This window comes from Xenopus tropicalis, chromosome 3 (assembly GCF_000004195.4).
Source record: "Xenopus tropicalis strain Nigerian chromosome 3, UCB_Xtro_10.0, whole genome shotgun sequence".
Lineage (NCBI taxonomy): Eukaryota > Metazoa > Chordata > Amphibia > Anura > Pipidae > Xenopus > Xenopus tropicalis.
In genome coordinates this window covers 4,995,444-5,021,288 of record NC_030679.2, presented here as the reverse complement: position 1 = coordinate 5,021,288, position 25,845 = coordinate 4,995,444, and the positions used below count along the sequence as shown (strand labels likewise).

The 25,845-nt window shown below is 46.8% G+C and overlaps 1 protein-coding gene across 5 annotated transcripts; it reads left to right on the top strand.

Annotated features, from left to right (window-relative positions):
- resf1 (retroelement silencing factor 1) lies at nucleotides 1–25,236 on the top strand. Of its 5 annotated transcripts, none has more exons than XM_031898514.1 (5): nucleotides 1–178; nucleotides 16,721–17,168; nucleotides 17,199–22,481; nucleotides 22,566–22,643; nucleotides 24,090–25,236. In XM_031898514.1, the coding sequence occupies exons 1-5, from the start codon at nucleotides 98–100 to the stop codon at nucleotides 24,224–24,226; spliced, it is 6,027 nt and encodes a 2,008-aa protein (XP_031754374.1). In that variant the 5' UTR covers nucleotides 1–97; the 3' UTR covers nucleotides 24,227–25,236. The 5 variants fall into 5 exon arrangements, with proteins under 5 accessions (XP_031754374.1, XP_031754373.1, XP_031754375.1 ...); XM_031898513.1 differs by having other exon boundaries at nucleotides 16,721–17,303; nucleotides 17,334–22,481; XM_031898515.1 differs by having other exon boundaries at nucleotides 16,721–18,557; nucleotides 18,609–22,481.
- Nucleotides 25,237–25,845: the final 609 nt, after the last annotated feature.

Here is a 25,845-nt window from a genome sequence, read left to right as displayed (position 1 = left end):
AAGAGGAGCTTGCGCTCTATCCTACTCTTGTATTAGGCTGCAGCCTTGATGACTTGAAATTACAGTCTTTGCTCCTTTATCTTCTCACCACAGTGCAATGGGGAAGATGTTTCTGATCTCTTCCACTGAAGGAGAACTTACAAAGACTGACTTTCAGCTCCGTGTATTCTACGTACAGGTAAGATGGGGCTGTAGCGATCCACTGTATGTATGGGGGGATATGGGAAAGTAAGGAGCAGCTGATGCATTCTACTGCTGGGCTCTATCTATTGGTATACAGTTGTTTTCATCTACCTATACTGGGGGTATAGCTGGAAATAAGAGGCAGTTTTTGCAAACCGTTTATATGGGGTAGCTTTACTGAAAATAGGATGCAACTGTTGCAATGTTCATATATCTGGCGTATTAAATATGAAACTGCCACTACATTTATCCTGGTCTTACTTCAGGTTTATATCCCCTAAAGGAGAACTAAAGTTTAACTAAAGATCCTTCAGAGACACGGAAATGGCAAGTACAGGTTTCCCGTTATCCAGAAAGCTGTGAATTACGGAAAGCCCATCTCCTATAGACTCCATATTAATCAAATAATTCAGAATTTTAAAACTGATTTTCTTTTTCTCTGTGATAATTAAACAGTACCTTGTAATTGATCCCAACTAAGATATAATTACCCCTTATTGGGGCAGAACAGCCCTATTGGGTTTATTTCATGGTTAAATGATTCCCTTTTCTCTGTAATAATAAAACAGTACCTGTACTTGATCCCAACTAAGATATAATTACCCCTTATTGGGGCAGAACAGCCCTATTGGGTTTATTTAATGGTTAAATGATTCCCTTTTCTCTGTAATAATAAAACAGTACCTGTACTTGATCCCAACTAAGATATAATTACCCCTTATTGGGGCAGAACAGCCCTATTGGGTTTATTTCATGGTTAAATGATTCCCTTTTCTCTGTAATAATAAAACAGTACCTGTACTTGATCCCAACTAAGATATAATTACCCCTTATTGGGGCAGAACAGTCCTATTGGGTTTATTTAATGGTTAAATGATTCCCTTTTCTCTGTAATAATAAAACAGTACCTGTACTTGATCCCAACTAAGATATAATTACCCCTTATTGGGGGCAGAACAGCCTTATTGGGTTTATTTAATGGTTAAATGATTCCCTTTTCTCTGTAATAATAAAATAGTACCTGTACTTGATCCCAACTAAGATATAATTACCCCTTATTGGGGGCAGAACAGCCTTATTGGGTTTATTTAATGGTTAAATGATTCCCTTTTCTCTGTAATAATAAAACAGTACCTGTACTTGATCCCAACTAAGATATAATTACCCCTTATTGGGGGCAGAACAGTCCTATTGGGTTTATTTAATGGTTAAATGATTCCCTTTTCTCTGTAATAATAAAACAGTACCTGTACTTGATCCCAACTAAGATATAATTACCCCTTATTGGGGCAGAACAGCCCTATTGGGTTTAATTAATGTTTAATTGATTTTTTAGTAGATTTATATTATGGAGATCCAAATTACAGAAAGACACCTATCCAGAATACCCTTGGTCCCGAGCATTCTGGATAATGGGTCCTATACCTGTATTATATTAAATACAATAAATATGCATAAATGCACAGAGATTAAGTGCCATGTGTTAAGAGAGACAGTAGGAAGGGGGTCCCTGCCCCGTAGAGCTTACAGTCTAAGTCGGTGGATAACGTACAGGAAATTGGAGGGCAAAAGTGCACAAAGGTAAGGCATTGTCCCTTAGGTGCAAGGACTAGACTGGACTTAAAAACATTCTTGTGTTCCAAAAGGTAGAATACTGTATATACACAATATAACAGTCACAATGTAAGGCTGATTAGCAAATAAAACAAAATATTAGTACACATCATCTTCGAAACAAGTGCAATTAGCATTGTCATTTAATAATCTACATTGTAGCATCAGTTTATATGAAAGGCAAACCTAATTTCCTGCTTGATACCTTCCTATGACCCCTAAGCCCACCGAGCACGTGCAGTGCCACTGACACTTCTAACAAAATCCAAGGGGGGAAGGTCCTCTGACATAACTAAAGGTTTGGATCATTACTACTATAGTGATGCTGAGCCTTTAGACTGGTGCAATAAGTTTAGTATATAACTTATAGCCATAATCATTTATAGGGCTTAGGTCTTTAAGGTTTATTTGCTAACTAGCTAATAGAAACTGTTACCTTAGTTAAGAAGCGATTAATCAAGTCCTGGAAAATTAATTGGGGGGGGGGCAGCAAGTTTTATAGAAACAAGGGAAGTATGACTTGGGACCACTTACTATGAGTTCTGACCTATTAAGTGATTAAACCTATAATTAAGCAATTTTGTATAGTACAGTATAATAATAATGATGTTTAAGCATAATTGTGATGTAAGCAATTTTAGACAATTGTAGAATTCTGGGCCAAATAAATCAAATTCTATCCCAGTCCACAACACCAAGCCGTATAGCTCAGGAAAAGACTTTATTTCTAACAACAAAAACAGTGAAGCAAAACTTACAGAGTCTACAAATGACCAGTAACAGAAGATAAAGGCTTTGTCCTTCAGAGGTGCCAATCTGAGCCTGTTTATATACAGTTCTAAGAATAATAAACTGCTTTACAAAATATATCCAACTGTCATAAAAGTGCCATCTGCCTTTGGATCATTCATCATCATCAAAATGTCAGTTCTGCATCAGTTGTAATTACTAAAGACTATACAATTAGTTTAACATATACATTCACAAAAACACTACATACAGTATATAATAACTACATAGAACAGTGCTGTACAACTGGCGGCCCGCGACCCCCCTCTGTGTGGCCCCCCACCTGTCTGGCTTACCTTTGAGTAAGCATTAAATGGTATCAGTACTGAGATTAACTGCCCCCCCTGCATGGTTCTCACCTAAGATTCAGGCTGTAATCCCTCTGTATTGTTTAAAAATGTAATCCCCTGTGTTTTTCACACCTTTTAATACCTGCATTGTTCACCCCCTGCAGTGTTCACACCTCAGGCTCAGACTGTAATCACTCCCATTGTTCACTTCTTCACACCTCAGACATAGGTACTGTAGGCAGAGTATGGCACATACAGCCAGCATAGGGCAGGTAGAGTATGGCACACACAGGCAGCATAGGTCAGGGAGGGTATGGCACACACAGGAAGGGTAGGGCAGGCGGAGTATGGCACACACAGTCAGGGTAGGGCAGGCAGAGTATGGCACAAAGAAGCAGTGTAGGACAGGCAGAGTATGGCACACACAGACAGCATAGGACAGGCAGAGTGCTGCCTGTGTGTGCCATACTCTGCTTGCCCTATGCTGCTTGTGGGAGGTGAACCTGGCAGGGGTTTGTTGTGGGAGTTTGTTAGCAGTTGGCCATTAAATGGTCCCAAAGGTGTGTAATTATGTACTGGGGGTTGCTCTGCTATCCACAGGGGAGGAGGAGGCATATGGAATTTAAGGGTATATCTTAATATGACATAATTCTTTCACATATGAATGATGGTTGATATCCCCACAGTAAGGACCAAGCATTTGGGATTTTGCTGTGCTACCACCATTGTGATAAAATAGGTGTGGTTTGAAGTGGGTGTGGTTTCAAAAAGGGGAGTGGGTGTGGTTTCAAAACTGGCTTCCATTAGTGGCCCTCCACCATGTATGCTAGAGAAATTCCGGCCCTCGGCACCGTAGAAGTTGGACAGCACTGACATAGAATAACATATATATATATATATCATGACTATATGACAATAACAACATATAATATCTATTTCCCATGCCATTTAAATATTGCAACATATAAGATAAAATATATGTACCCCCTTTGTTCTTTAATATGGATAAATTAGCCAAAGACATTCTATTGTGCCTAAAGGTCAGGTCAGATGACGTCTTCATCAGAGAACTTTGACATATCTCCTATTGTGTAGATCCCTCTCCTGACCCCCAATCCTCATAAAACACACACCCAAGGCTAATTACATCAGACCATAATATATATAAATCAATTCAATTATATTACTTGCACCTGCTCCTATATCTAACTTATATAGGACTTAACATAGCAGCTGCTTGACTTACTTGTATGGGAAAGCTTTCCTTTGTTAAGGCCTATGTATAAATAGAACAAAGAACCTGAAAAATCAGAGAAAATATCCTTCAACAATTATCCAGATATACTCAGTGAAGCTTCCTACTGTGATTGAGCATTTCATGAGGGTCCTCAAGTGCCAGTGATGTGAGGGAAACTGAGTCTGACCCACTAATCCTGTGATCCCCAACCAGTGGCTCGGGGGTAACATGTTTCTCCCCAACCCCTTGGATGTTGCTCTCAGTGCCCCCAAACCAGGGAGTTATTTTTGAATTCCTGACTTGGGGGCAAGTTTTGGTTGAATAAAAACAAGATTTCCTACCAAATAAAGCCCCTGTAAGCTGATAGGGTGCATAGAGGCTGCCTAATAGCCAATCACAGCCCTTATTTGGCACATCCATGAACTTTTATGGTGCTTGTGTTCCTCTCCAAGTCTTTTTACATTTGACTGTGGCTCCCGAGTAAGAAAGGTTGGGGACCCCTGCACTAATCCATAGAACACACTCACAGTCCCATGTTATGAGGGGGACTAATCCTTGCTGTTCTGAGACCCTATTTTATATAACAGACCTGTGAGCCCTTCAGGAGCCGTAATACGTATTTATATACCTTAGCAATAGGGTCACCACCTTTTTCTGGAAAGCAATACCAGCAGTTCGATATTTTTATCTTTCTTCCCTATTGATAAGATCAAGCATTATTTTTACCAGGTAAGTGGTGACCCTAGTTAGTGGGGGGAAGAGTAAACCGTGTAGTGCTGGCTGAATATCCTGATGGTAACATTGAGGATGAAAGCACAAAATATCACACTCCTGAGGCAAAGCACATTACCAATATCTATACTTTCAGAGGATGGAGAGCAACCCAACAAAGGCCAAGTGTTTGCGCAGAGTATGACTGCCTCTCGCTCATCTAAAGTTCAGTTGGCACCAGTTATAATAACGCAAAAGCAAAATGGTTGGCTATAAACAAAATGGCAATAGCAAGGACAGGGATGTTTTACGGGCAAAAAGGGGCAATTGCACAGGGCACACCAGGACTGGGGGCCCACCATCAAACCTTTTGTTAGGAAAATTCAGTAATAAACCCTCAGGAATCCAGAAATTACCCCTTATCGGGGGCAGAACAGCCCTATTGGGTTTATTTCATGGTTAAATGATTCCCTTTTCTCTGTAATAATAAAACAGTACCTGTACTTGATCCCAACTAAGATATAATTACCCCTTATTGGGGCAGAACAGCCCTATTGGGTTTATTTCATGGTTAATGATTCCCTTTCCTCTGTAATAATAAAACAGTACCTGTACTTGATCCCAACTGATATAATTACCCCTTATTGGGGGCAGAACAGCCCTATTGGGTTTATTTAATGGTTAAATGATTCCCTTTTCTCTGTAATAATAAAACAGTACCTGTACTTGATCCCAACTAAGATATAATTACCCCTTATTGGGGCAGAACAGCCCTATTGGGTTTATTTAATGGTTAAATGATTCCCTTTTCTCTGTAATAATAAAACAGTACCTGTACTTGATCCCAACTAAGATATAATTACCCCTTATTGGGGCAGAACAGCCCTATTGGATTTATTTAATGGTTAAATGATTCCCTTTTCTCTGTAATAATAAAACAGTACCTGTACTTGATCCCAACTAAGATATAATTACCCCTTATTGGGGGCAGAACAGCCCTATTGGGTTTATTTAATGGTTAAATGATTCCCTTTTCTCTGTAATAATAAAACAGTACCTTGTAATTGATCCCAACTAAGATATAAATTATCCGTATTGGATGCAAAACAATCCTGTTGGGTTTAATTAATGTTTTATTGATTTTTTAGTAGACTTTAGGTATGAAGATCCAAATTACAGAAAGACCCCATATCCGGAATGCCATTGGATATGGTTGTCTGACTTTGCATTGGAAGTGGCAGAGTATTTATAAGTCCTGCAATTCGTCACCTCATCATTATGACCTTTTTAGTCTTTATTTGAGGCTAAAGAATTGCTTACATCTATTCTTGGCAATGGACAGTTATTTTCCATTATAGGTGAGAAAGAGGAGCCTAACCTCTATGGTATATGGTATATGGTATATGGACAGGTAGCATTCTAACACTTGTCAACTGATCAACATATGACGCACAGGCTTAAACCTCAATGTCACACATCTGACACAATCATAGCATAACTCTATCTAAATGTAATATATAGATATGAACACATATTAACACCTGTCTTAGTGTTAAACTTAGCACAGATACAGTATTAACCATATACGTTCCCGACACCTTTCAACTGCTATAACATATGACTAAAGCAACTTCCAGAAATGGCAGACCCCCGTCTTTATTAGAACAAAAGTTACTTATGGGTATTTTTTTCCCATAAAATGATAATTTTTGTAATTATCGATTATCTACTTACAACGCTCTTGATCTCATGTCTATGTCACTATACCATAGGCTATTTCTTTATTTCCTGCCCTAATAGATTCAAGTTCACCTGCTTTGGGGCAGTCTATTTATAAATATCTTGGGGTCGCTTCGGGGATCCACCAATGACATCTTTGCCCTGGGCCCGCTCAGAGGCCCTTAACAGTGTGATTAAAATACATTTCCGTGATTGGGGCACTGGCCTGTGTGTGGCAGGAAAACAAGGAGCCTGGTATGTTGGGTTCCTGACTGCTTGTTCTACGTGTAGGGATCTCTGGGAGCCAAGCCCTGGAACAAGGATACAACCAGGGCCGCCATCAGGGGTGCATAGGGGGACAGTTGTCCCGGGCCCGGCCAATCTTCACTTTTAAAGGGGGCCCGGCCATGCTACAGTTTTCTGACTGGCTCGGGCCCCATTTAATCTGTCGGACCCTGTCATCTGATTGGTTGCGCCCCGTGCGTACGTGTGACGTCAGTAGGCGTAAGGGCGTGTCGAGTGCAACGCCATGGGAGTCGCTGCTGGAGCTGCTGCTGCTGAAGAAGAAGAAGACGCCGAATTCAGGGGGCCCTTTCTATGGGGGTCACTGTCTATTGGGTCACTGTCTATGGGGCAATGGGGGGCACTGTCTATGTGGGGCAATTGGAGGCACTGTCTATGTGGGGCCCTGGCCTGCATAGCGTTAGGGGGCACTGTGGTAGGGGGGCCCTTATACTTTTTATGAATGTGTGTCCTTTGTACTTATGGGAGGGACCCTGGGGGAGGGGGGCCCAGAAAATTTTGTTGTGAGGGTCCCTGTGATTTCTGATGGCGGGGACACTTTCTATGGGGGGCACTGTCCATGGGGCAATTGGGGGCACTGTGTATGGGGGGCCCTGGCCTGCATAGCATTAGGGGGCACTGTGGTAGGGGTGCCCTAATACTTTTTATGTCTGTGTGTCCTTTGTACTGATGGGAGGGGCCCTGGGGGAGGGGGGCCCAGAAAATGTTGTTGTGAGGGTCCCTGTGATTTCTGATGTCAGCCCGGAATACAACCACAAGGGTAGTTCAAACTTGTTCAGTTTATTATTGTTTGCACGTAGCTTTTATATCATTTGTATACATGTGAAAACAAAAGAATAAGGTTAGACAAAGACCGTCTGTGTACTGAGGCCGTCAAGTACACAATGTGTCAGTAAAAAGATAAGACTGGCTACAAAATATGCAACTGCCCAAAGATACTTCTAGGGGAAAACAACTATTATGGGGTGTCTGGCCTTGCAGAAAGAAGTTACACCATGGAGTTACATTTCAAAATAAAGTTACTATGTCAAACCCACACGTGGTACTAGAGAGGTTGCCAAAAATGTGTCACTTACTTACTAAATCTAACTACCTTCCTATCTGTAGCACCCTGAGTCACCCTGTAGCACCCTGAGTCACCCTGTAGCACCCTGGGTCACCCTGTAGCACCCCGAGTCACCCTGTAGCACCCCGGGTCACCCTGTAGCACCCCGAGTCACCCTGTAGCACCCCGAGTCACCCTGTAGCACCCTGGGTTAGCCTGTAGCACCCCGAGTCACCCTGTAGCACCCTGAGTCACCCTGTAGCACCCTGGGTCACCCTGTAGCACCCCGAGTCACCCTGTAGCACCCTGGGTCAGCCTGTAGCACCCCGAGTCACCCTGTAGCACCCCGAGTCACCCTGTAGCACCCTGGGTCACCCTGTAGCACCCTGAGTCACCCTGTAGCACCCCGGGTCACCCTGTAGCACCCTGGGTCACCCTGGGTCACCCTGAGTCACCCTGTAGCACCCTGGGTCACCCTGTAGCTCCCTGAGCCACCCTGTAGCACCCTGGGTCACCCTGTAGCACCCTGGATCACCCTGTAGCACCCTGGGTCACCCTGTAGCACCCTGGGTCACCCTGTAGCACCCCGAGTCACCCTGTAGCACCCCGGGTCACCCTGTAGCACCCCGAGTCACCCTGTAGCACCCTGAGTCACCCTGTAGCACCAAGTCACCCTGTAGCACCCTGAGTCACCCTGTAGCACCCCGAGTCACCCTGTAGCACCCCGAGTCACCCTGTAGCACCCTGGGTCACTGGCAAAACACAAGTATGTATGTATATCTTTATTTATAAAGCACTACTTATGTACGCAGCGCTGTACAGTAAAATACATTAATACAAACAGGGGGTTATTAAGATAATAATAGATATATAGAAAGTATAACAATAAATACAAGGTACAGCTGCAATAAGTTGAGTCAAAGGCACAAGAGGATGGAGGTCCCTGCCCCGTAGAGCTTACAAGTCACTGAAAGTCTTAAAAGCATAGAAAATAAAACTTGAGTCTGGTACTAGAATCATAGAAAACAATTCTTATGTATAGAATGACAGGACACTTCAGCTGCACAGTATTCCAATTACAAAACTTTATTTTTTTGCCACTCTTAAATATGGCCGCCCCTATTATTGTATTAGCCTAACGCTTACTTTTCCCTTATAAAACATGGCCGCCCCTCGTACTGTATTAGCGCAACGCTTACTTTTCCCTCATAAAACATGGCCGCCCGTTCTACGCTTCCCTAACAACCAACATTAGCACAACAATAAAAACAAACCGCGCTTAGTAGTTGGCCACTCCCTCCCCGCTGTCTGTAGCGGGTCCCTGCGGCCGCCCAATAGAATTACAGCACTATAAAGCCGCGCCCCTGTCCCCTGCTGTTCGTCCGGTTGGTTAACTCTCACAAACGCCACACCTCCGTTGCTATCCTATTGGTTGTTCGTTAAACACCGCCCCTCTCTAGTTTTGGCTTCCACAGAGCTTGGGGACAGAGCGCCAGTAGATCGCATGGCTACCCGGGAGGGAGCATCACGCCTCAGGGAGGGAGCGCAGAGTCTCAGCGGCCGGAGTGCATGTAAGTGCCAAGCGGAAAGTCAGGGGAAGTAGCTGGGGAATCGGCAGCGGGGGAAACCCTCTGAGGAGTCGCGTTTGAATCTAACCCCCGGGCGTGTAACCTCCCGCAGTAAGGATATTATCAGTATCAACCACTTCTGCGACTGGATTCGAGGTTTGCGGCTGCGATTGTGCAGCGATTTCCCGGTATTCATCCTTTGCCCGATGTGTATAAGCGCCTTCCCCATTGGAAACCGTTACCTGTCCCTGTGGAGCCGTCAGAGCCCAATCGACTTCTACATTGGTGATTGCGAGTCGCAACAGGGAGGGCAGACAGACGCAGTGCGACTTCCAAAGCGACTTCAGACCGTTGTAGCCAAACCAATACCTGTTTCAGTTACTTAGGATGATATTTATTTGGCAATGTTGGGTTTGCTTCCCCTTTAATCACTTTCTCCTCTTCTGGAATCAGCTTTTCCTTGACCCGAGCCTTTTGGGTTATTTGGACTTTGTTCCCCTGGTCTGAAACTGTTTTATTAACATTATCTCATTGCAGAATTCTCTTTAAATCCTCCCCCCCCCCCCCAGCTCTGGGTCAAACTCCCCCTGTGTATTCCCCCCCCCAGCTCTGGGTCAAACTGCCCCTGTGTATTCCCCCCCCCAGCTCTGGGTCAAACTGCCCCTGTGTATTCCCCCCCCCCCCAGCTCTGGGTCAAACTGCCCCTGTATATTCCCCCCCCCCCCCCCAGCTCTGGGTCAAACTGCCCCTGTGTATTCCCCCCCTGCCCCTCCAGCTCTGGGTCAAACTGCCCCTGTATATTCTCCCCCCCCCAGCTCTGGGTCAAACTGCCCCTGTGTATTCCCCCCCTGCCCCTCCAGCTCTGGGTCAAACTGCCCCTGTGTATTCCCCCCCCTCCAGCTCTGGGTCAAACTGCCCCTGTGTATTCCCCCCCCTCCAGCTCTGGGTCAAACTGCCCCTGTGTATTCCCCCCCCCAGCTCTGGGTCAAACTGCCCCTGTGTATTCCCCCCCTGCCCCTCCAGCTCTGGGTCAAACTGCCCCTGTGTATTCCCCCCCTGCCCCCCCAGCTCTGGGTCAAACTGCCCCTGTGTATTCCCCCCCCCCAGCTCTGGGTCAAACTGCCCCTGTATATTCCCCCCAGCTCTGGGTCAAACTGCCCCTGTATATTCCCCCCCCCAGCTCTGGGTCAAACTGCCCCTGTGTATTCCCCCCCCCAGCTCTGGGTCAAACTGCCCCTGTGTATTCCCCCCCTGCCCCTCCAGCTCTGGGTCAAACTGCCCCTGTGTATTCCCCCCCTGCCCCTCCAGCTCTGGGTCAAACTGCCCCTGTATATTCCCCCCCCCCCCCCCCCCCCCCCCCCCCCCCACAGCTCTGGGTCAAACTGCCCCTGTATATTCCTTCGCGGCCCCCCCCCCCCTCCTGCTCTGGGTCAAACTGCCCCTGTATATTCCCCCGGCCCCCCCACGTAGGGGCAGATTTATTGAAATGTGAGTTTTAAAGCTTAATACATAAAAACTCCCCCACATTCTGTTCATTCCTATTCTTAGTGTATTTATTACGGGTGCACCGAACCCTCTTTTTTGGGTTCCGCTGAACCCACCCTGACGGGTTCTGCCAAATCCCGAACCGAATCAGAAGGGGTTAAAAATCACTGCAGTCCCCTGGCCATTTAACCCTTTCCATATGCTGGTTCAGTTCGGCTGGGACCTGTGGATTCGGACAAAACCAAATCCTTAAAAAAAAAAAAAAACCCGGATTCGGCCCGAATCGAACCCGGATTCGGCGCATCCCAAGTATTTATCAATAGGTGAAAGTTACACTTCGCTGATTGATAAATACGGTTCTTAAAACCCCATAGGAATGAATAGAACGTGGACGAGTTTACATATTAAGCTCTAAGGGGCGAAGACACACATGCAACTTTTTGGAAAAGTCGCAGCGACCGTCAGCGTGACGAATTTGGTCGCAACGAGGCTCGTTTTCCTCTATGGCAAAAAGTCGCCGCGATTAGTCGCAGTGACCTGCTTGAGTAAAAGTCGGGGCGACTAATCGGCTCCATGCGTCTTCGCCCTAAAACTCACATTTTGATAAATCTGGGCTTTTAGAATAGGAACAAAGTATCACATGTGCACGGTGTATGTTTATTGTGCATGTAGAAGATACACGCGTGTGCGGCCGGCCGTCGGGCTACGGGACCCAGACGCGGTGGACGAGTCGAAACTGAAACAGGAAGGTGCTGGCGGCACCCGTGGGCGAAACTCGCAAGAGCCGATTGATTTGTAAAGGGGAAGCTGCACTCGGCTCCGTGCCTTTTGTTGTTTTGTATACACAACTTGTCGCCTTTTGTGATTTACGTGGCAAAATGTTGTGAGTCTTTTCCAACGGACTGTGAATACCAAGTGTTTGTATCATTTCTTGGCTATTTTGGGTTTGTGCATTCTCGGATGAGTCCACTAGGAGGCGCCGTTTAGCATCCGGTTCTTGGTGCTGAGATCTTGGCTTTGTTCTTTAAAGGGGTAGGATCACCTTAAGGTAGGTTATGGAATGGCCTATTCTAAGCAACTTTTCAATTGGTCTTTGTTGTTTATTTTGTATAGTTTTTGAATTATTTCCCTTCTTCTGACTCTTTGCAGCTTTCAAATGGGGGTCACTGACCCCGGCAACCAAACCCTATTGCTCTGTGAGGCTCCAGTTTTATTGTTACTGTTACTTTTTATTACTAATTAAACCCAACTAAGATATAATTACCCCTTATTGGGGGCAGAACAGCCCTATTGGGTTTATTATTATATGGTTAATAAAGGGCCTTATGATATACTTATATATTACAACAGGGGATATATATGGGATCTGTTATCCACAAAGCTCCGAAAATTTAAATTGTATTTTGTTTGCCTTGGCTATTTTGGGTGGGTGCATTCCCAGAGGAGCTCACTAGGGGGTGCAGTTCATCATATTGTTCCATATGGATATTGCTGGCAGGTAGTAACGTGTTGCAGTTGGCATCTTTTATTCTATGTGTTTTATATTTCTACAGTGGATAATCTAGTAGAATGAATTAGGGAGGGTTGTAAAGCTCTGTTCTGCCCCAAAAAGATTTTTGTGCCCCCTACAGCCGCCCATTGAGCCAGGTACGTGGGGCAAAATGGCAGAAACAAAACACAAGGGTAGAAATTCTGTTCATCCAGAGCCGAAAGGCAAAATCTCAACATAGTCGGTGGCCATAGAGTGATAAATCCCCAAATTAGGCTCCGTTGCTATGGAATCAGCCCGCAGGTAATGAAGTCTATTGTATCCGTCTGTACAACTGCGTTTTGTAGTTTCGGAATCTCAGTCTGAAGTCTCAGAATTTTTGTTTTTTTTTCTTTCTCTTAATCGCCTCCAGGCGTGTTTATTATTATTATTATTATTATTATTATTATTATTATTATTATTATTATTTCTCTAAACCCTCATGGGAAATCATCTAAAAGAGGGATATTAGCAGCTGCACCCAGCCCGGCCTTGTTCCCTACAGCGAGAAGGGACACCTGCTAAGTATCAAGTCACCTTTTGTCTATCTGATCCCCAGCAGCAGTCCTGCCCTGCTTTATGGCTGAGATTCTAGCTATCTGTATAACAGAGCATTCTGTCACAGTGGCACAGATCCTATCTGATCCCCCATTGTAAGCAGCAGTCCTGCCCTGCTTTATGGCTGGGATTCTAGCTATCTGTATAACAGAGCATTCTGTCACAGTGTCACAGATCCTATCCCCCCCCCCCCCATTGTAAGCAGCAGTCCTGCCCTGCTTTATGGCTGAGATTCTAGCTATCTGTATAACAGAGCATTCTGTCACAGTGGCACAGATCCTATCTGATCCCCCCCATTGTAAGCAGCAGTCCTGCCCTGCTTTATGGCTGAGATTCTAGCTATCTGTATAACAGAGCATTCTGTCACAGTGGCACAGATCCTATCCCCCCCCCCCCCATTGTAAGCAGTAGTCCTGCCCTGCTTTATGGCTGAGATTCTAGCTATCTGTATAACAGAGCATTCTGTCACAGTGGCACAGATCCTATCTGATCCCCCCCATTGTAAGCAGCAGTCCTGCCCTGCTTTATGGCTGAGATTCTAGCTATCTGTATAACAGAGCATTCTGTCACAGTGGCACAGATCCTATCTGATCCCCCCCATTGTAAGCAGCAGTCCTGCCCTGCTTTATGGCTGAGATTCTAGCTATCTGTATAACAGAGCATTCTGTCACAGTGGCACAGATCCTATCTGATCCCCCCCCATTGTAAGCAGCAGTCCTGCCCTGCTTTATGGCTGAGATTCTAGCTATCTGTATAACAGAGCATTCTGTCACAGTGGCACAGATCCTATCTGATCCCCCAGTGTAAGCAGCAGTCCTGCCCTGCTTTATGGCTGAGATTCTAGCTATCTGTATAAAAGAGCATTATATATATATATATATATATATATATATATATATATATATATATATATATATATATTACTGCCTCTCCTGGGCTTATTCTCTGCACGTGTCCCGGTGCCTATGGGGACGGGTGCCGCTGGGTAGGGAGGCTGACAGACTCAGTGGGGAGGGAACGTGTTTATGATGTTAGTGCCACGATATGAATTGTGCAAACTGCCCTTCTAACCTCTGATAAGCGGAGAAATCAGGATTAAATGGAGAACACAAAAGATTTATCCTGTTCCAAGAGACGAATGTTTCGTCCCCGCATCAAGGAAAGTAGATTTTTATTGGGGGGGTTTGTAGGAATGATATCAGTATTTTCCCTTCTCTCTGAATCTGGTTTCGTTTTTTAATTTATTTTTTTACCTTTGTGCATAGCTTCACTTTTAAAGGGTAAGTTAAACGTGCTTCTCCAAAGGCTCGAGCCTGTTTCTAGGGATAGGGATGCCTCTCCGGATGGGGCTCATCAGAGTCGTTGTGATTGGCTGTTTAGATGATTATATGTCTGTGTATGGCTTCTCTCTCCCCCCCCCCCCCCCCCAACCACTTTTATAGATCAGCCCTGCTTCTAGGCCATAGGCTTGTACGGCCATTGGTACAGGTTGGCTGTGGGTGCTTATAGGGGGTTGATCTGGGTGCTGACATACTGCCAATGCTATGCCGTATGCCCCCCCCTTCTTCTGCATTAGCCCAGACCTGGTAAGTCAGCTAAGCCAATGTAGAGCCAACAAAACCACTGCTACATTGTGTGTTGCTAATGTTATGCCCCTAGCAACGGTATAGCACTGTTTGGTGGGGTTTGATGGGTTAAATATCGTCCCATTGGTGTGTTCACAGTAAAGGTGGCCATACACGGGCCGACTATAGCTGCCGATATCGGTCCCTTGGACCGATTCGGCAGCTAATCGGCCCGTGTATGGGGAGAGCAGATCGGCCTGGCCGACCGATATCTGGCCTGAAATTGGGCAGATCTCGATCGGCCAGGTTAGAAAATCTGGTCGGATCGGGGACCGCATTGGCTCGTTGATGCGGTCCCCGATCCGACTGCCCCATTGCCGCCCACATAATCCGATCGTCTGGCCCCAGGGCCAAACGATCGGATTATTATTTTTTTTACCTAAATGGTCCCGATATCTCCCACCCGTAGGTGGGGATATCGGGGGAAGATCCGCTCGCTTGGCGACATCGCCACCTTAACCCTTTGTTGACCAGTACGTCCCTGGGAGAGTCAGACCTATTGTGCAAATTATATCAAGACTGTCGGTTGCTCGGGGGGGGGGGGGGGGCTTCCTTGGCTCCGCCCCTCCTTCCCAGGCTGATAACAATTGTAGCAGTGTATCCGCTATTGGGGGCCCCCTGCTGATGCCTGATAGGTGGGACACACCCAGCGGGGGGGGGGAGCTGGAGAGGGAGATACATGGGTCTCTATTTGTGTATATATATTAATAGATTGTATGTCTATTACGACGCCAGTGATTGGCTGATAGGGAGATAGTACAGTACCTGGGGCAACGCACCTTTACTCCCATTCCCCACCCATATGGGACATTCCGGGGGCGGGGGGGCACGAGAGCAAATATAGGAATAGAACGGACGTCGGAGAAAAAAGACAAATTATCTTGTTGTTGTCGAGCGCCGCGTATTCCCAGGTAACGTGAGACGCACACAGGCCTCTGCCTCCCAGGGGAACCCCATCGGCCAATCCTCAGAGGGGTTCTACCTGGGGTGGGCGGGGCTAGCTTGTGTAGAATGGGTGTGGCTTCTCCGAACATACATTTTGTACAATGTAGTTTTTTTTTTTTTTTTTGTCCCTGTTAAATATTGGCTATTGGGAAAATGAGTGATACCCCCAGGCCTGAATGGGTTAACATGTTTCAAGTGTGCAATTGGCTTCCCATTCACCCCCCCCCCCCCCACCTCCTATACCCCATTGTTCCTTAGGTCTGGAATGTGATTTATAGGAAACATATGGAACGTCTTAGGGGAGAGGTTTCCCAACAGGATATATATCTGTCTGGCTAAATTGGTAATCTGTATGTGACTTCCGTAACTTATTCCCACACGTTAAATATACTTCAAATATCGCCTTGGGGAGTGGGGTTTGTGGACCATAGAACTTACACAAATATATTAGAGAGATTAATGTTTATAACAGTCCCCTATATTTCCCTTCCTAGGGGTCCCATCTAGTCAGTTGGCTACTGTTTCTTCAGATTGTCCTTTATATGGGCACAGAACCCCTCAGTGACTGCTAATATCCTTATCATTTACAGTAGGGGGTACATTATCCCTTATAATACATGAGTGATACTCAGAGTTCCCTGTATAACTCAGCCTGCAGCCTTGTGCCTTTATATGGGGGGCACAGAACCCCTCAGTGACTGCTAATATCCTTATCATTTACAGTAGGGGGTACATTATCCCTTATAATACATGAGTGATACTCAGAGTTCCCTGTATAACTCAGCCTGCAGCCTTGTGCCTTTATATGGGCACAGAACCCCTCAGTGACTGCTAATATCCTTATCATTTACAGTAGGGGGGTACATTATCCCTTATAATACATGAGTGATACTCCGGGTTCCCTGTATAACTCAGCCTGCAGCCTTGTGCCTTTATATGGGGGGCACAGAACCCCTCAGTGACTGCTAATATCCTTATCATTTACAGTAGGGGGTACATTATCCCGTATAATACATGAGTGATACTCCGGGTTCCCTGTATAACTCAATGGGAGTATTAGGCACCGGTAGAGTGAATTTAGATTTTTGTATTGACTTTTGTTCTTCTCTTCCACCCTTAGGACTATCGAGAAATTCAATGCAGAATGGACTGGGCCAGACAAAACCTCAATAACTGCCACGTGAATCCAGAGAACCAACAGTATTTGGTACCGGCCACCTCGTCCGCAGGACATTCTATGCCAAATCAAGGCGCGTGCCAAACTCAGACCACGCTCAGCCACGGGCCGAGGGGTGGGGATCAGGTGTTGAGCAAAGAGCGGATTATTCAGAACTTGCTGAAAGCGTCGAGTTCGGAAGAAATCCTAAAAATCCAGCAGGCGGCTTTGGCGAAGGCCCCTTTCCATCAGTCGCGGCTACTGACAAAATCCCAAGGCTCTTCAGTGCCGTATAACTCGGCGTACAATGTTTCTGCTTCGACCCCGAACTACAGAGGAAATCCTAGTTCAGCGCACTTTAAAGCGGCCAACTACAGAGCCCAAAACATTGCCAATTCACTTCAGCAAGCAGTTCAGCAAGCAGCACGTCTGCCCCAAGCAGTTCAGCAAGCAGCACGTCTGCCCCAAGCAGTTCAGCAAGCAGCACGTCTGCCCCAAGCAGTTCAGCAAGCAGCACGTCTGCCCCAAGCAGTTCAGCAAGCAGCACATCCGCCCCAAGCAGTTCAGCAAGCAGCACATCCGCCCCAAGCACCACGTCTGCCCCAAGCAGTTCATCAACCACCACGTCCACCCCAAACAGTTCAGCAAGCAGCACATCTGCCCCAAGCAGTTCGGCAAGCAGCACATCCGCCCCAAGCAGTTCAGCAAACACCACGTCCGTCCCAATCAGTTCAGCAAGCAGCACATCTGCCCCAAACAGTTCAGCAAGCAGCACATCAGCCCCAAGCAGTTCGGCAAGCAGCACATCCGCCCCAGGCTGTACCACCCCAAGCTTATGATAACAATCGGCCAAATAAATCCTACAGTGGCAATGGGCCCTACATGTATGCTCAGCCGGGGGCCCAGCAGCTGGCACCAAACTTCGAGGCGTACGCTAATGCACAAAATGTTCGGCCCGTTCAGGCCCTCCAACAACCAAACTGGCAAGCTGTTTCCCAGATCGCGTACGACTTGAAAAATTCATCCCTGCAGCATCTCCGATGGAACAATCCGGCCCACTCCAACCTCGCAACCAAAAACCCAAGTGACTGTATTCCTGGGCAGCAAATGGTCTTCAGGCAAAATATCCAAAATGGCCCCCAAGCAGAAAGTAGTTTGACCGAAAGCCCTTTAGAAAGTCTCCAAGCAAGTTTGCAAGTTCCGCCACCTTATACTAATCCCGCGAGCAATGTGCAAAGTGACCAGCCGTACCCGAACCAAAGTGGCAACTACCAGTCATCAAATTACCAGACGTCTGTCCCCAATTCAGCTGAGCAGAGCACCGGCGTGCCGCAGTGCCAAGGCGGTGAGCCCAATGCCTACATGGACCCCAATGGGGATTTAAAAGAGGCTCTTGCGGATTTTTTCACGGCAAAGCTTAAATTATATCAAATTGCAAGAGAAGCTAAACGCCAACACGTGCAGTTACGTTCTGCTTATGCCCAGGGAAGGGCCGACGTCCACAGTAAACCTGCAGACACAGATGCAGTGGGATCTCCGATGGCTTCTAGCAATGCAGTGGCACCACCACTAGTCAACAGTGGTCCAATAACTCAGCAAATGGCACTGCAGGCAGCATCTGTTCCAGTTGGTAGTAACGCATCATTGTATGTCCGGAGGCAAGATGGAAATAGAGTTAACATGCCAACAGCCCCACAAACTGGTAATCCCATGGCTAATAGTGTTCCACAAGGCTTTAATGCCCCAGCTAACAATGTTCCTCAGCAAGGCGTCAATGCCTTGGCTAACAGCCTCTCACAAGGTGTCGGTGGCCTACCCATCAATGTTCCTCAGGCTAACAGTGTCTCACAAGGTGTCGGTGGCCTACCTATCAATGTTCCTCAGGCTAACAGTGTCTCACAAGGTGTCAACGCCATGGCTATCAATGATCCTCAGCAAGGCTTCAATGCCTTGCCTAACAGTGTCTCCCAAAGCTTTAATGCCATGTCTAACAATCTCCCACAAAGTGTTAATTCCTTGACCAACATGCCAAGTTCCAACCACCAAGTTTATCAAGGGAGAACCGGGCCTGCAAACATCTACTCAGTATTTAATGGAGATCAGATGAATTCTTTGCACGGTCATTATGTGACCAGCCAGGCCCAAAGTTCTGACATTAAGCAGGACCCAAACAGGTCCTTGAGAACCTCACTGACTCAACAAAGAGCTGCTGTCAGGGAAAATTTTGTTGATCATCTTGGTTTTAATGGCACCCCCAATATGCTAGCATTGTTACAGAAAGGACGTTCCTCAGGATCTCCGCAGCGTACCGAGTCCAACCAGCCCCATGTAAACGTGGCAGGGTGTTCAGTAGCTCAGGAAAGCTCCCTTTCTAGACCTGAATCTGGCAATACGTTATCCCCTGCCTATAATACAAATGCCACCAATATTGTAGGTGGATCACTAGAAGCCATAGAAACGTGCTTATCGCTGTGGAAAACCACATTACCGAACATATCTTCACAAGAAACGGCGAGGCCAGATCAGAAGTTATCTCCTTCAAAAGCCGACAGTGGTGCTACCTCTAATGAAGTTTGCTCTGCTCCTGTTGTAAGGGAAGGTGGAGCTATGGAGGCTTCAGTCCAGAAGCAAGACACCTTGCCTGCTAACGTGGTAAAAGGGGCCGAACCTCAGATCGCCATTGTTTCTCCATTAGTTCAGGAGAAGTTGAGCAGATCTATGGATCAGCAGCCCCCCAAAGACTATGAACAGTGTCCTGTAGTCGAGGAGGGTCACAGCTTAGCAGTCAACGCCAAGGAAAAGGTCATGTCTTATTTTACGAGTATGGAAAACCTTTCCGCGATCAACAACAACGAATTTCTAGACAAAATTAAAGCCATAAATGACTTTAAGTTTGTAAAGCCTGGAATTCCGGATATGGAGACCCCAGAGACTAAGAACATATCCCTTCCAACACCCTGTGGTTTGGAGGACTTGTCCGTCCCAGGGCAGAATAGCAATCCTGATGCTGAACCTACAATAGAGATCCTTAATGAAGAGGCCACCCATGACGATAGCGATGGGGACTTGCAAATAATAAGTGTCTGCTCTCTTGCCGAGGGAAACACGTTCTATGATTCGTCGATTGCCCACATTTTTGATGGTTCTTCGCCGTCAGAAGGAAGGTTTGCGTTGGCAGAAGTTAAGGAAGAGCCGACTGAGGAGGAGATTAGTTCTAGATCCGTCTTGACTGAATCGTTGGCAGACTCGGAAATGGAAGCAAATCCAGGAACCAAAGCCGAGGTCCCGTCGGGAAGAGCTGATTGTTTGCAGCCATTGACCAACCCAGCTGACCGTATTGCTGCTGTCTCGTCAGATGGAACCCCATTTGCAGAATTCCAGTCTGGTGGTTCTGACCAGTTGTCCGAGTTATTAACTGAATTCCCTTTTGGCATTAAAAATTATGTTAGGCCTGGGGATAAGGATGCTGCTAACGTTGCTGCCAAGAGTGTAACCAAAGCAGAGCCGACTGCTTTCCAGAATGTTCCTCAGCCTATGAGCCTAGTGGCTGTAACAGAGACTGTATCTGTGCACCACAGTCTGGCAGACAGTGCAGTTGACGGCATGTCCTTGCCGGCTGGTTCAACAAGCTCTGTAACCGAGGCAAAGTCCTTGGACTTCTGTCAAGGGAAGACTTTTGAAGAAATAATGTCCACTACTATCAGACAATTGACTGTAACTGGGGAGGTGACTACACTCTTCGGCGAAGTGGAGACTGTGACTGCTACCATTAACCAAGTAATGACTGTAGAGGAGAATGCGTCCATCCTGGTCGACCAGAGTAAAAACGTAGAGGAGACTTTATCCGTTCCCATCAGCCAGGCAAACGCTGTAGCAGAAAGTGTGGCTGTTCCTGTCGACCAAGAAATGACTGAGGAGATGGTGCCTTCTCCTAATGGTCAGTCACTGATTACAGTCTATAGGGTGCCTCCCGAGCAAGAACGTACTTTAGCGGCGTGCTCAACTGCCGAAGAAATGCCTGAACTTTTAATTCAAAATAAAGTAGATGATGAGACGGTGCCTCCTACGGATGCAGATGTTTCTGAAAACACAAATATGCCTGTCCTAGAGTGTGAAGTTCCTCCACCGCTCCTTATAAAGACAGAACCACCAGAGGCTTGTGAAGAAACCGATAAAAGCGCGACTAAAGAATCCGAGGAACCCAAGCCAAAAGATGAAAAATCCGAGAGCGTCCTAGGAATAGATTCCAAACAAGCACTGGATCGGACCATGTTTTGCTGCTTGTTTAGTTGGCTCAATCATTCTTTTGGAAATGCTCCAATGAAATGTGTTTGTAAGGTACCCGATGACCAAAAAGTTGTGCCGCCAATGCCGGATTCCAGCCAAGGCCTTAGTTCTACCATTCCTATTATCAAAGAGAATCCTTCAGAGAGCTACGCTAAATCCAAAGCCGACTTGAAAATGAGACTGTCGACGGAGGTCCAACAACACAAGCGGGAAAACAAGTCCCCGGAACCTGAATCTTCTGACTTGAAAAGTAGGGATGGGAGCCCCAAAAACGACCTTTCTCCAAAGTCTCCGAACCCGGAGAAGAAACAGAGCGAGCAGAACCCGGAGAAGAAACAGAGCAAGCAGAACCCAGAGAAGAAACAGAGCGAGCAGAACCCGGAGAAGAAACAGAGCAAGCAGAACGAAACAAAATCGCTGAGTTCCTCCAAAAGAGCAGATAAACTCATAGTTAAAACTGACTTTTTGAAAAGCCGTCCATCCCAAAAAGAGAGAGACCGAAGCCACAGAGATTCCGGAAGCTCACGGTCAGTCGATAGTCCATCGAGCTCCGACTGTAAGACAAAGTATAGAACCTCAAAAGATCTTAATGCCGCCCATTATGGTGCAGATAAAGCATCTCCATCTGGCGAGACTCGTCAAGACAAGTCTCTAAAAAGGCCTAGGTCGTCTCTTGATGGAAAACAGTCTAGCCAGATGTCTTCTGGACCTGAGAAGAAGAGAAAGGATTCCTCCTCCGGTCTTAAAGAACAAAATGATAAACAAAGCACCCAGAAAGATAGAAAAGTTCTTACCTTACAAGAATATTTCCAAAGAAAAAGGGCAAAAGACACTCCCAGCAAACGCCCAGAGCATCAACCCCCACGAGCAGTCGAATGTCCCAGAACGGAGAAGAGCCAGTCTCTTTCAGAGAAGCACAAGGCAGGGTTAAGCGGCAGTCGTAGCAGTAGTTCGAAGAACCGGTCTCCGGCAAAGTTCAGGAGTCCATCTAAAGGTCTCAAAGAGAAGTCTGGGAGTCATCACCGGAAAAGCAAAACCAAATCCAGCACCCAACGTGAGGAACTCTCCAAACAAAGAGACGCTCTAAAGAGACATCTTAAAACTCGAAGTTTGGAAAAAAATAACCCTGGGAAGACCTATCAGTCGATCAAAGAAAAAATATACTTGACCCCGTGTGCCGAGGCCGGGGCGGAACCTCCGTCCCGGGAAGGAATCCGCTTGACCAAGTTAGAGGTCCGACCTTCGCCGGAACCGCATAAAAGGAGACGGTTGTCGGCACCGATTGCCCAGGGAAGCATTTCGCATCGCTTGAAGAAGGGCGTCGAAAGTCCAAAAATGCTGGAGTTCAAACTGTGTCCCGACCTTCTTCAGGGGGTTTCAGCCTCGCAGGAACGACCGGGAGAGTCCAAGACTGTGAAAGAAAAATACACAGTGGAAGGTAATGATCCTCGGAACTTGTAAAGGGTAAATATGCCTCCGCTAGATGCGTCAGAAACTCACTGCAACTTTGTCGTTTTCATAGGTATCAAAAGCAATAAGGAGGCGTGGTATAAAGATATTCCATTCAAGAAGCGCAGGTTGGAGAGTGCGGAGTACGAAGGTAATAAAGTAGCACCTTTCCATTATCTGTAGCAGCAAATACGTCCCTTTTTGGCTTTCAAACCGCAAACAATTCAGTATCGACTCTCACAGGTCTGCTAAGTTTACACAGGCCCAGTCACTAATATGCACTGACTGCTCTCTGGGGACTATTGTGCTACTAACTGACTGGTTTATTGTTCCATGAAACTCCTACTTGGCAGAGCCTACTATTTCCCTTATTGTATGGGGGGGGGGGGAATGAGTAGCTTTAAGTCGGGTGAGATAAAAACAAATGCCCTTTGACATCTCTAATATATAGGCTACTATAGGCACCATCTCTCCCTACTATACCTGCTATCCCACAGCCCCAGTCCCTTCCCAGAGGCTATTATCCCCCCACTGCTACTATAGGCACCATCTCTCCCTACTATACCTGCTATCCCACAGCCCCAGTCCCTTCCCAGAGGCTATTATCCCCCACTGCTACTATAGGCACCATCTCTCCCTACTATACCTGCTATCCCACAGCCCCAGTCCCTTCCCAGAGGCTATTATCCCCCCACTGCTACTATAGGCACCATCTCTCCCTACTATACCTGCTATCCCACAGCCCCAGTCCCTTCCCAGAGGCTATTATCCCCCCACTGCTACTATAGGCACCATCTCTCCCTACTATACCTGCTATCCCACAGCCCCAGTCCCTTCCCAGAGGCTATTATCCCCCCACTGTTACTATAGGCACCATCTCTCCCTACTATACCTGCTATCCCACAGCCCAGTCCCTTCCCAGAGGCTATTATCCCCCCACTGCTACTATAGGCACCATCTCTCCCTACTATACCTGCTATCCCACAGCCCCAGTCCCTTCCCAGAGGCTATTATCCCACTGCTACTATAGGCACCATCTCTCCCTACTATACCTGCTATCCACAGCCCCAGTCCCTTCCCAGAGGCTATTATCCCCCCACTGCTACTATAGGCACCATCTCTCCCTACTATACCTGCTATCCCACAGCCCCAGTCCCTTCCCAGAGGCTATTATCCCCCCACTGCTACTATAGGCACCATCTCTCCCTACTATACCTGCTATCCCACAGCCCAGTCCCTTCCCAGAGGCTATTATCCCCCCACTGCTACTATAGGCACCATCTCTCCCTACTATACCTGCTATCCCACAGCCCCAGTCCCTTCCCAGAGGCTATTATCCCCCCCACTGCTACTATAGGCACCATCTCTCCCTACTATACCTGCTATCCCACAGCCCCAGTCCCTTCCCAGAGGCTATTATCCCCCCACTGCTACTATAGGCACCATCTCTCCCTACTATACCTGCTATCCCACAGCCCCAGTCCCTTCCCAGAGGCTATTATCCCCCCACTGCTACTATAGGCACCATCTCTCCCTACTATTTCATCTAGTTTTTTTTGGAACCAATTAATCACTGACTTGCTCTCGTCCCATACAGGTAACCCCCAGCCAGACTCCTCCACCGATAAAGAAACCGCCCGACAGCCTCAAGATTCTAAGACTACCTTCGATGCCTATAAGAAGATGTATCTGGAGAAGCGAAGCAAGAGCCTTGACAGCAGCCTGGCCAACTGAGCCTCCCCTGTATATGTCTATACGGCGCTGCTGGACTATTGGTACGACCCATCCGGTTAAGGTCAATGGAGGAAGCCATTTTGTGGCCTCCGTAAATGCAGTATTATTATACAGCTTGAACATGGAGCCCGTGGTTCTTATAATAATAATAGCAGTTATTTTGTAACCCCCGCCCCCCCCCTCAGCTGCCCTATGGGGACTTTTACAGAAATGAAAGTGCCAATGTACATTTCAAACAGCTGGTTCCCCCCCCCCCCAACCTCCGGTTTCTGCACTGGTTCAAGTATTCGAAACTGGGTGGTTGTGTTTCCTGTACAAACGGTCGTTGTTTTAACCAAACCAAGCACTGGTGCTACTTACTCTGTTACTTAATGCTGCTACAAGTGGGGGAGTTTCACCCCAAATCCTCCTGCCCCCCACCCACCCAAAGAAAACCCCATTGCAATAATACAGTGTAAGCACCAATTGGATGTTGGGTTTGTTCCCCCCCAGTTGCTCGACTGAATGTTTGCACTAGATGTTGTTGGGGGGGGGGGGGGATCTTTTGTTACATATTGTCATTGATTATATATATATAAATATATATTTTTTTTTATTTCTCGGAAGTTGAATAAACGTTTTCGTTTCTTCTTTTTGTAAAAGATTTTTGGATTTTTGTCAAAACGCGGTTTGTAAAGTTTCAAATTGAAATGTTTTTTGTTTCTCTTTATGCCCTGACCGGCCTCAATGTAGAGCTGCTGTTTTTGTTTTTTCTATACCCCCGCCCCCTGACTATTATTGGGCAATAAATTCTTTCATATATGAGATGTTTATAAGGATCCTGTACAGCGAATCTCTATTGGCCGACCCAGCGGAGGGACGGTTTTGGCCGCAGCCAATGAACCTGCCGTTGTGCCGCGGCCGCTTGTGCCTAAGTAACCGCGGGTCGTGCCGGCTCGTTACTGTAACGCGTTGTAGCAGCTTTAAAGGGACACTGTTTTTCAGAATAAAAGGTGTTTATTGCATTAAAATGCCGTGGCTTTTATTGTGTAAGATTCGGGGACACTGCTATGGTCACATGACTGGGGTCGGCCATCGTCTCGAAGCTTGGGCAAGTCCCGTTGGTCTGGGATCCACCAAAGCAGACTGTGGAAAGTGACTGTGGCTCTAGGTAGAGTTCTAGAACCAATTTTTTAAACCCGATCCGGACTTGCAACCTCCATTTCTACCCGACCTGCAGCTGCCTTGTCCACAGCCTGACCCAATACCACGGGCTTATGTGGAACTGCAGAGCTCGGGCAAGGAAAGACTGGGCTACTGGCTACTAAAAGGCATTTGGCAACCGGCAGGGCCACCATCAGAAATGATGGGGTCTCTCCCATCAGTACAGGACACACAGACATAAGTATTAGGGCCCCCCCATACACAGTGCCCCCAGTTGCCCCATAGACAGTACCCCCCCATATACAGTCCCACCATAAACCTTGCCCCCCCCCCCATAGAAAGTGCCTCCAATTGCCCCATAGCCAGTGCCCCATAGAAAGTTCACCCAATTGTCCCCATAGACCGTACCCCCCATACACAGTGCCCCTATAGACAGTACCCCCCTTACACAGTGCCCCATAGACCTTGCCCCCCAT

What these genes read in the sequence shown, in the direction of transcription:
- resf1 (XM_031898512.1), top strand. Translation starts at nt 98, where the DNA reads ATGGGGAAGATGTTTCTGATCTCTTCCACTGAAGGAGAACTTACAAAG. An exon ending in AGAAAAATACACAGTGGAAG is followed by an intron (nt 22,482 to 22,565) that starts GTAATGATCCTC and finishes TCGTTTTCATAG; the next exon opens with GTATCAAAAGCAATAAGGAG. An exon ending in GGAGAGTGCGGAGTACGAAG is followed by an intron (nt 22,644 to 24,089) that starts GTAATAAAGTAG and finishes CGTCCCATACAG; the next exon opens with GTAACCCCCAGCCAGACTCC.